At 50.9% G+C, this 10,404-nt stretch overlaps 1 protein-coding gene across 1 annotated transcript; it reads left to right on the top strand.

Annotated features, from left to right (window-relative positions):
• Positions 1 to 5,741: 5,741 nt before the first annotated feature.
• On the top strand, positions 5,742 to 9,912 carry LOC142502509 (glutathione S-transferase Mu 5-like). Its single transcript, XM_075613591.1, has 8 exons — positions 5,742 to 5,885; positions 6,384 to 6,459; positions 7,623 to 7,687; positions 8,371 to 8,452; positions 8,723 to 8,823; positions 8,914 to 9,009; positions 9,233 to 9,343; positions 9,525 to 9,912. Exons 1-8 carry the CDS (start codon positions 5,853 to 5,855, stop codon positions 9,615 to 9,617), a joined length of 657 nt encoding a protein of 218 aa, XP_075469706.1. The 5' UTR covers positions 5,742 to 5,852; the 3' UTR covers positions 9,618 to 9,912.
• The last annotated feature ends 492 nt before the right edge of the window (positions 9,913 to 10,404 follow it).

Below are 10,404 nucleotides of genomic sequence, written 5' to 3'. Positions count from 1 at the left end.
CCTTGTCTCTTCTCTTCACTTGGCCCTCCTGTCACTTGGAGATGGCCAAGACATGGTTCAGAGAGGGATGTGTGTCCACATTCTGTTATCACCGTTCTGCGGGCGTCAACAGTCTTGTCCGTGCTCTTTGTCAGTGCACGCGCTGCCCACTATCACCCATCCTAGGTCAAGTCTTTGGGCATATGGTGCGTTGTGGGGTCCGTTACGCTGTTTACGGACTTTGTGCACCCTCAAGATGTCCCTACCGAGCAGCAGCAAGATCTTGGCACCTTGTTCTACCGGCGGGATGTAGTTGGCTATTCCTCTGAGGTGTGAGTGATGGCGTGCCACATCTGGTGTGGGAATCTCATCCCTGTTTGTGGCCATGTGGTTGCACTCGATGAATGTGGGCAGAGCTATCTTCACTCTGTTATCCACTGAACGTATGACGTAACCGCTTGCTCTTCTCCCTGTTGTCTCAGTTGACTGTGCACAGGTTCTGAGAGTGTAGGGTGAGGCATTGTCTTGTGAATTGAATAAGTTGAAGAACTCCGTCTTCGCCAATGATCTGTTGCTTTGGTCGTCAAGGACCTACAAATCTGCAGCAGAATGTCCAGTGAAAGTTTCGTTGTGCTACGTGGTGCCGTTTGTGAGATTTCGATGCTTCTGACATACAAACAAAGTGACGGAATCCAACTTGAAATTATAGTATAGATATAGTGATATAGTGACAAGAACCCTCCACCGTATAGCATATAGCAAATGGAAATATTACTGTGAGCACATTCACATGTCTTAGACAGGTCTGCAACCCTGCTTTTCACCATTATCACCTAGCATACACTGCTCCCACTGCAGCAAGGGATTCTGGGAAATGACATGCAAATGAGCGCACAGTTTGCAATATGAAGCTTGGATAGGTTTCACCACACATTAGTTAAGTTATGGTGGGTAAAAAAAGTGACAAAAACCCTCCACAGCACAGCATATAGCAAATGGAAATATTAATGTGTGCTCATTTGCATGTCTTAGACAAGCTTAGACGAGCTTCAAATTGCACAGCCAGTATAACCAGCCTCACGCTGATGAGACCCAAAAGGTAGAAATAGCTGTCTGTGGGTGGGTTTGTTGGCTATGCATCTTAACCCAGGCTGTGCTGAAAAGCTGTGCAATGCAGCAAGCATAAACTTATAGGGGTCCATGTCAAAATGGATTTGAAGCAAAAGGTGGAACTGTGAGCTCATTTGCATGTCATTTCCCAGAATCCCTTGCTGCAGTGGAAGCACTGTGTGCTGGGTAATAATGGTGAAAGGAAGGTTTGCAGACCTGTCTAAGGTCTGTAATATAGAGCGCGCTGTTGCGCTACCATGCGCGTGCGCATCAATTACAATTGACTATGGGAGGAGGACATTGATATAGTCGTGATGCGCTTGTGCGCACGGCCGTGAGCGGTGGCGCGGCAGACCAGAGAAAGTACAAGAGAATTGTATTTTCGCGCTGTCGCCGCACCATGTGATGCTATAAACCAATCACAGTGCGGCCTAGTGCTGTGATGTCATAGCTACGCCCCCTAGCCGCACGCATCACCGCTTACCCTCTTCAAACGAAACGCCCGCACCACGTGCACGCGTAACGCCGTGCGCGCTCACGCACACGCACCAGCGCGCACAATATTACAAGCCTTAGACATGCAAATGAGCACACAGTAATATTTCCATTTGCTATATATATATGTAGCCCTGTGTAATTTTGGGGTTACATGCCTCTCTCCTCCTGTGCAATAATCCCTGTTAAAAGGGCAGCTTTGCCAGGAGTAATCATGAGGTCTGCCCTCATCCCCTGTGATGTGTATTGTGTAGTGGAGGAAGTGACATCATGCTCTGTGTCCAATGACAGTGACACAGGGGTGGTGCCTACTGGAGCTATAAAGTATGCAACACTGCCTGAATTTAGTGTGTGTGAGTGTCTCATCCCACTTGAATGAGACTGTCTGACCCAACACACTGCCAGGGCTCTGGCAAGGATTGTGGCCCTCCCTTAGGGGAGAGGTGGGCAGGCTATTCCCCTTACTCTCTATTAGAGATTAAGGGAAGAGCAAGGACAGCTTCTAGGGCCCTGACTAGGAGTGGTGTCCAGGGACTTCCTTGAGGTGGGCAACCTTTATGATGTGCGGATAGAGACCGGCCGCAGTGATGGGCAGTCTGCCACTAAAGATGACAATAAAGAATGTCCAATTTGAAAGAACCTTCTTGCCTGAGAGTGGAGTCATTCAGGCAGAAGCTGCACCCAGAGGTTCTCTTCCAGAGACTCCTCCCTGCTGTCGTGGGGACCTGGCAGAGATGGAGGCGCTGTACCAGAAGTGAGTAGTTCTCAGCATTATCTCACAAGCCAGTCCTGATGTATTTCCCTATATCACCGCGGAAGACTCAGGAGTTCTGTAAGCCAGCAGATGCAACACACTATAGTATATGTAACATGGGGCAGTTTCCTCATGTAAGGGGCCAATATGAGATGGGGGGAGGGAACACCGTTACATATACAGGTAAACCCCGTGATAACGTGCCTCGTTATACCGCGATTCGGTTATAACGCGGTTTTCCCGTGGCTCCTGTTTTTTTTTTGCACACTGCACACACTGCACACACTCACTGCTCACACTGCACACTGCACACTGCTCACACTGCACACAGCACACTCTCACTGCACACACACTACACACTGCTCACACAGCACACAGCACACACTGCACACTGCACACAACACACACTGCTCACTGCACACACTGCACACTGCACACACTCTCACTGCACACAACACACACTGCTCACACTGCACACAGCACAAGCACAAACTCACTGCACACACTGCACACTGCTAACACTGCACACACTGCACACAACACACTCTCACTGCACACACTGCTCACTGCTCACACTGCACACTGCATACACTGCACACTGTACACACTCACTGCACACACTGCACACAGCACACACTCTCACTGCACACATAGCTCTCACAGCATCACATGTCAGCAGCCCACCCCTCCCTCCCTCACATGTCAGCAGCCCACCCCCCCTCACATGTCAGCAGCCCACCCCACTCCCTCACATGTCAGCAGCCCACCCCACTCCCTCACATGTCAGCAGCCCACCCCCCCTCACATGTCAGCAGCCCACCCCACCCCCTCACATGTCAGCAGCCCACCCCCCCTCACATGTCAGCAGCCCACCCCCCCTCACATGTCAGCAGCCCACCCCCCTCACATGTCAGCAGCCCCCCCCTCACATGTCAGCAGCCCCCCCCTCACATGTCAGCAGCCCACCCCCCCCTCACATGTCAGCAGCCCACCCCCCTCACATGTCAGCAGCCCCCCCCCCCACATGTCAGCAGCCCACCCCCCCTCACATGTCAGCAGCCCACCCCCCCTCACATGTCAGCAGCCCAACCCACCCCCTCACATGTCAGCAGCCCACCCCACCTCACATGTCAGCAGCCCAACCCACCCCCTCACATGTCAGCAGCCCACCCCCCACACATGTCAGCAGCCCCCCCCCCACATGTCAGCAGCCCACCCCCCCCTCACATGTCAGCAGCCCACCCCCCCCTCACATGTCAGCAGCCCACCCCCCCCTCACATGTCAACAGCCCACCCCCCCTCATATGTCAGCAGCCCACCCCCCCTCACATGTCAGCAGCCCAACCCACCCCCTCACATGTCAGCAGACCAACCCACCCCCTCACATGTCAGCAGACCACCCCCCCCTCACATGTCAGCAGCCCACCCCCCCCTCACATGTCAGCAGCCCACCCCCCCCCCTCGCCATGGGAAGGCAGCATGAATATAATAGGATTATCTCACTTGTCACGTACAGCCCTGCCTGAGGCATCCCTTTAAACCCTTCTCCTGCCCAAGGGTACCTGCAGCTTACTGCCTGGCCTATTGGCCGCCATTTTAACACCACACACACACACACACACACACACACACACACACACACTTTAAATGTTGGTGTACTCACCCCATTACCCGCTCCCATCTCCTTCCCCACGGGCTGTCACGCGGTGACAGGGGGAAGCGGGGACCGGAGGGACATCCCTGCTCCCATCTCCTGTCCTGCGGGGTGAAGGGTGCTGCTGGAGGGAGAGGGTGATGATGCGCCGATGCAGCGGCCATTTTTTTTCCGCGACCCCGTTACTAACGCGGTGGTCTCGGGGTGGACCCCGAGGACCGCGTTATAACGGGGTTTACCTGTATATATATATATATATATAAAAAAATAAATAATTAGCCTGAGATTATACGTTCCGCGCACGACGGAGCGCATGCACGTGCTGCCGCTGGCGCGATCTGCATACTGTGCTCCTCCAGAGATGTTCAAGCGATGGCGTGACGTCACGTGAGTGGCTCGCCCTCATTGGCTGAACTGCTTCACATCACGCGCCCATCGCTTGGAAAGACAAAATATTGTGTCTTTCCAAAACGCGGTGGCGCGCACTATGTGCGTCTCCATTGACATGAGGTATTTGTTCCGGCGGCGCGCGCTTTCGGCAGCACTATAATCGCGGCCTTACAATAAAACAGTTTGTTGGGCAAATATAAAATCAGTATTGTAAATATGTTTTTCTAAATATTGTATATACTGGACCCAAAGGAAGGAAGGGAATATGGAAGAAAAATGGTGCAACTTGCGTCAAACAAGGAGCATCTGCGTCACTGTGCGAGCAGCTGCATGTACAGATGTAGCAAGTTACCGGAGATGGTGTCTGCCGCGGTCACGCTGCGGCCGTAGGGTTGCCAGGTGTCCAGTATTGAAACGGACTCTCCTGTATTTGGACACTGTCCAGTAAAAAATAAGAGGTAATACTGGACATGTATGTGTATACCGGTATTACCTCTCTGGACATGGAGACGTGACCGGCTTGGGGGGCCGTGGGAGGAGGTGTCAGGAGCCTGGGGGACAGACCAAGGAGAGGAGGAAAAAGCATGGAGGGGAGAGGGATGTATGTGTGTGTCTCAAGTGTGTCGCACCTTTCACCCTTGTGTACAGTATTTTTGGAGACGCCGCCTGGCAACCCTAGCTGCGGGGGATCCATGCGTCCAAACCCCCCCCCCCCACCCAGTGTTAATCCTGCGGTGCAGGGCAGGCGCGGTCACGTGATGGCGCCTCGCCCCGGCGCCGGAAACTCGCTACATGTGTGAATGTTTCAGATCTGGTTTATTCTGTTTGGCGCAGAGAATAACGCCGCCTAAACCTGGCGGATTCATTTGGCGCAGAGAAACTGCACCGGTTATAGGCGCAACTATTACTCTATCCACATACAATATTGCTCTTCTCTCTCTCCTCCCCAACTCCTCCTACAGTATAACCGCTCCCCAAACTCGTGGCGCAAAATGTGGCATGAAACATTGACGCAGAGTAAAAAATGACCCAATGTTGGCCCCGGTTTGCGACACGTGGTACACACCCCCTACGTGTTTTTAACGCTCCTATATGTGTCTGTTACAGAATAAAGATGGTGATGGGTGCGAATTGTCTCTGAGTCGCTGTGATCTCCGCGTCACTGAACTCACTGCAAATACAGTTCCCAATCCTGACAGTCTGAGTCACTGGGATAGAATAAAATGGCCACGGGGCTTGCTGCAGAAACCACAGAATCCAAAAGAACGCAATGGCTGCTTCTGATTGTGCTGTCCCTTTAACTGGCCTGAGCTGTGTGGGCGAGGATGGGAGGGGGAGGCTGGAGATTTCTCAGAGCTGATTGGCTGAGACACAATACATCACGTGACCAGCTCAGGTGCTTGTCTGTACCTGGTCTATAATTAGGAAATGTTACTGGGCGGGAGAATCTCAGTCTGATATAGCGGCAGGATGATGATACTGGGGTACTGGGACATCCGGGGGGTGAGTTACTCTGAGAGAAGGGATAATACTGAAGTATTAGTGGGGAAGGAGGGGGGAATACTGAAGTATTAGTGGGGAAGGAGGGGGGAATACTGAAGTATTAGTGGGGAAGGAGGGGGAAATACTGAAGTATTAGTGGGGAAGGAGGGGGAAATACTGAAGTATTAGTGGGGAAGGAGGGGGAAATACTGAAGTATTAGTGGGGAAGGAGGGGGTAATACTGAAGTATTAGGGGGAAGGAGGGGGTAATACTGTACTGAAGTATAGGAGGAGGGGGTAATACTGAAGTATTAGGGGGGAGGAGGGGGTAATACTGTACTGAAGTATAGGAGGAGGGTGTAATACTGAAGTATTAGGGGGAAGGAGGGGGTAATACTGTACTGAAGTATAGGAGGAGGGTGTAATACTGAAGTATTGGGGGAGGTGGAGGAGGAGGTAATATTGTATTGTATGTCTTTATATAATAGTTTCTTCCTTTATCTCTCTCTCCGGCTGTAGCTGGCTCACTCCATCCGTCTCCTGCTGGAATACACGGGGACCCCGTATGAGGAGACACTATATGTGACTGGGGGCGGTGAGTGCATAACACGCGTGTGTTTGGGGTACCACACTCATGCTGCCATGTTTTTGTGGCTCTCTTAATTAACCCCTCTGATCCCGTCACCGTTGGGATCGCTGCCGCCTCCTGCCGGGCCCTTGGGAGGGGGTAAGCAGTCTGTGCGTGGGGTATTTTCTCTCCCATGGGTCAGTGCTTCTCGCTGGATGAATTCTGTCTTCTCATGATGCAGCCGCTCAAAATGGTCCAGCAGATGTTGCATGACTGAGTGCTTTTATGCAGTGTATCTCTACTGTATCTCTCTCGCTATAGATATATCTTTACCATGAAATGTTGTAAACTGAATGTATAACCTTTGTTCATTTCATGCAGCTGTTTATTATTATAACTCTGGCTTTTTGTCTGTCTCTGGTGTACCCAAATAATTGGATTTAATTATTGTTCTCAAACTGACTGAAGTATTGCGAAGCCGCCTTATGTGGAGGCCTGTACTTACTCACAAAATGGTGAAGTATTTCTCTGCCTGACTTTAAGATCATCGCAACTCTGCAGAAATCAGCTCTGCCCAATCACCGTCTGTCTAAATAAAAATAAAATAAGTTGGTTCTTTCTTAGTTTAAATCGCCCTTCTTACTTTTCAAGACATTGTGCAGAAAATGCAATGTTTCAGGCTAACCACTTAACCTAACCTGGGGGTAGAGGTTCAGGATATTCCAGCTTCAGCACAGGTGGTACAGTTGAAGACAGAGCCTCTGAGATACCTGTGCTGAAGCAGGGACTAATTGTATTTTTTGTCTTTAAATAAAAAAAGTAGTTGTACTATCATTCTTTAACCTGACAGTAGTAGATGCATGGATCAACCTTCCAGCTGTGGGTGGAAATACATTGAAGGGGTTGAAGTTAACTTGTATGTGGTGTGACACTGTATCACACTATAGCCGGCACTCGCTGAGCCGCGGGGTAAGAGTATCACACCCCCATCTTGTGTTAATTGCTATTACTTAGTGACCGTTAACGCCACATCGGGGAGTGATGCCACGCATTGCGGTTTGGGAAGCCCGGCTCATGTATTTAAGACACTGTAACATTGTGTGTACGCACTGTGCCTCGCCCTGTGTACGCAGGGTGCCACGCCCTGTGGGGGTGTACTGGTGTGTCACACAGATTCCTCTCTTCCTTAGCCCCAAAGTACGACAGGAGCCAGTGGCTGGACGTGAAGGAGAAGCTGGGACTGGACTTCCCCAATGTACAAGTGACCCCGGGGAGGGGGGTGGGGGGGAAGATATGGAGGGGGGGGGGAGATATAGGGGGAATTAGACTTCCCTAGTGCACACGTGGGCTGATGCCTCTAAGTTGGTGGGGTGATTTAGTTTGCTGACTTTGGGGTAGATCCTCAGAAGCGCGTTACATTTTTAGCGTGACGTTATCCCCCTTTGTACGTAGCGTTATCTGTAACGCGTTCATATTAGCGCGTGGGAATAACGCTGCGATATTAGAGACCTCCCAAAGCCGGCGCACAGCCAGACCCTCATTATCATGGAGACTTTTCTGGGAGTACAACCCCCCAAGGAGCCCCCAATGCTGCATCCAACGGGACACATGATAAGTGAGATCCTGTCTGTAAGGAGGGGGGGTCACAACCTCCCTACAGTCTTGACCAGCAGCGAGGTAAAGAGAATGTGTGTAGGACCCGCAGTAAAGGGTTAACTGTGGTTGCCGGTTTATAATGGTTCGGCCAAAATATTAAGTAGTGACCCTTACTTATGAGAACAGGTGGTATTTAACTTTGTCATATTGGGTGTAGCATTGGGTCTTCTGTATACATTAGGTCAAGGCGCTCCACTCCAGTCTGAGGATCTACCCCTTTGGGAGGTTAGGGGGGAACCCATTTTCCTGGGGTGTGATACCAGTGACCCTCTCGTCCTGCAGTTGCCGTACCTGTTGGACGGAGATGTGAAGCTGTCCCAGAGTAACGCCATCCTGCGCTACATTGCACGCAAGCATGGACTGTGTAAGAATCTGCCCCACAGTGTCCCAGTAATACCCCTTGAGGGATGAGTCTCTCTCCCCTTCTACCCCCTCAATTAAGAGGTTGATTCTGTGCCGATTAGGCGGTTTTGGGCCCAAATTTCCCATTGCATGGATTTGGGCTGAGAACTGCATAAGTTGCTACTTATCGCGTCTACAATCGACACCCAAGGCTTTCTCTCCCCTCCCCCATCCCCACAATTGAGTCTCTGCCCTCCCTAGTACCTCCCCATTGAGTCTCTCTTCTCACCAGGTGGGGAGCTGGAAGGGGAGAAGCTTCATGTGGATCTGGTGGAGAACCAGGCAATGGATTTTCGGATGGGCCTAGTCACCATCGCCTACAACCCCCTCTTTGTGAGTCTGAGGGTTGTAGAGATGTTTTGGGGGTGGAGATCAAAGTAGGGGGGAGAGACATTAACCTGTTAATTTCCAACCTCCCCCCAGGAGACACTGAAGGGGCCGTACCTGGAGAAGTTGCCTGTCGCGCTAACAAGATTCTCTCGCTTCCTTGGAGGCAGAGCTTGGTTTGCAGGAGAAAAGGTGCCCCCCTCCCCCTCTCCTGCTCAAACACCCATCTCTATTCCCCTCCCCCTGTCATCTCCTAAAATCTCTCCCCTCTATAAGTTCTTCTCCACATACCGCATTCTCCCCTCTCCCTGGGAGGTGGCAGTGCCAGGTGATGCCTTGGCAGACCCTGTGAGGGGTCTCCCCTGGGTTTTGTTTGTGGGTGGGATCCTGACTGCCCCCCCCCTATCCCTCCCAGATCACCTTTGCTGACTTTCTGATGTACGATGTTTTGGATCAACACCGGATGCTGGAACCAAAGTGTCTGGAAAACTTCAAGAACCTGCAGGATTTCCTGACCCGATTTGAGGTGACTCCCACCCCACAGGTGTCTTATTAGCCCCACCTTAACTGTTATTAGGAATATTGATATTCCTATAATTATTCAGATTTCTTGGCCGTATCATGAGATTTGGAACCTGAATGTCTCCCACAATTAGGAAGCTCATTAAATAGTCGGACTTTACTCATAACCGTTTTTCCTCCCCCAGGCTTTGCCTCCTGTTGCTGCGTATATGAAGTCCCCTCGCTTCATGAAGACCCCGATCAACAACCGCATGGCAGCCTGGTGCAACTGCAAATAGGGGTCCTGTACTTCTCCCCCTGCCGACCCCTGAAAGTTTTGGGATTTCTGTGAAAGGATTTACAATCAAGTCTCATTGCAAATAGGGGTCCTGTATGTCCCCCTTGTGCACTCTCCTCTTACGCTCTTTTGTTGCAAGCCTCCTGATGTTTTTGTCTCATATCTTCTCTCTCCCCCCCCCTCACCTTACTTCATCCCCCCTCACCTTACTTCTCTCCCTTCCCCTTACTTCTCTCCCCGCCCCCCCTTACTATTTCTGCTGATGCAGGATTTACAATATAATCATGATAAACTGATCATTTTGTCTATGTATATCTTTATTAATATAGCACCCACAATGTACTCGGTGCTTTATGAAAGAGAATACAGTACAGGAAATGATAATACAATAAGTCATACAATGGGAAAGGGAATCTCTGCCCCGCAGAGCTTACAATCTGGAATGTTGGGAGACAGAGGCCTGGGGTGAGGGAATAAGTGCGGTAGATGGCAGTGCTTGGAACTGTAACCATGAGTCTGGGCTACTGAAATGCTTCATTTAGGAGATGAGTTAAGGTTTGACTTAAAGGTGGGGAGGGAGGGTGCTTGGTGTATACATAGTGTGAGGGAGTGCCACAGGTAAGGTGCAGTGAGGGATACGGGTTTAAGGTGAGAGCTGTAGCCAGGAGAGGGATTTAAGGAGGAGATGAGTAGAGACAGTTTTGGAGAAAGTGAAATTATTCTAGCAGCAGAATTTGGGGATTGCAGGGGAGAAAGTTGTGAGGCAGGGAGGCCTGTTAGCTGTATGT

The sequence above is a fragment of the Ascaphus truei genome, chromosome 9, assembly GCF_040206685.1.
Source record: "Ascaphus truei isolate aAscTru1 chromosome 9, aAscTru1.hap1, whole genome shotgun sequence".
In the NCBI taxonomy this organism is placed as follows: domain Eukaryota; kingdom Metazoa; phylum Chordata; class Amphibia; order Anura; family Ascaphidae; genus Ascaphus; species Ascaphus truei.
The sequence above is the reverse complement of the archived record's forward strand: the minus strand, read 5'-3'. Positions and strand labels throughout refer to the sequence as shown.

What these genes read in the sequence shown, in the direction of transcription:
- LOC142502509 (XM_075613591.1), top strand. Translation starts at nt 5,853, where the DNA reads ATGATGATACTGGGGTACTGGGACATCCGGGGG. An exon ending in GGTACTGGGACATCCGGGGG is followed by an intron (nt 5,886 to 6,383) that starts GTGAGTTACTCT and finishes CTCCGGCTGTAG; the next exon opens with CTGGCTCACTCCATCCGTCT. An exon ending in TGCACGCAAGCATGGACTGT is followed by an intron (nt 8,453 to 8,722) that starts GTAAGAATCTGC and finishes TCTTCTCACCAG; the next exon opens with GTGGGGAGCTGGAAGGGGAG.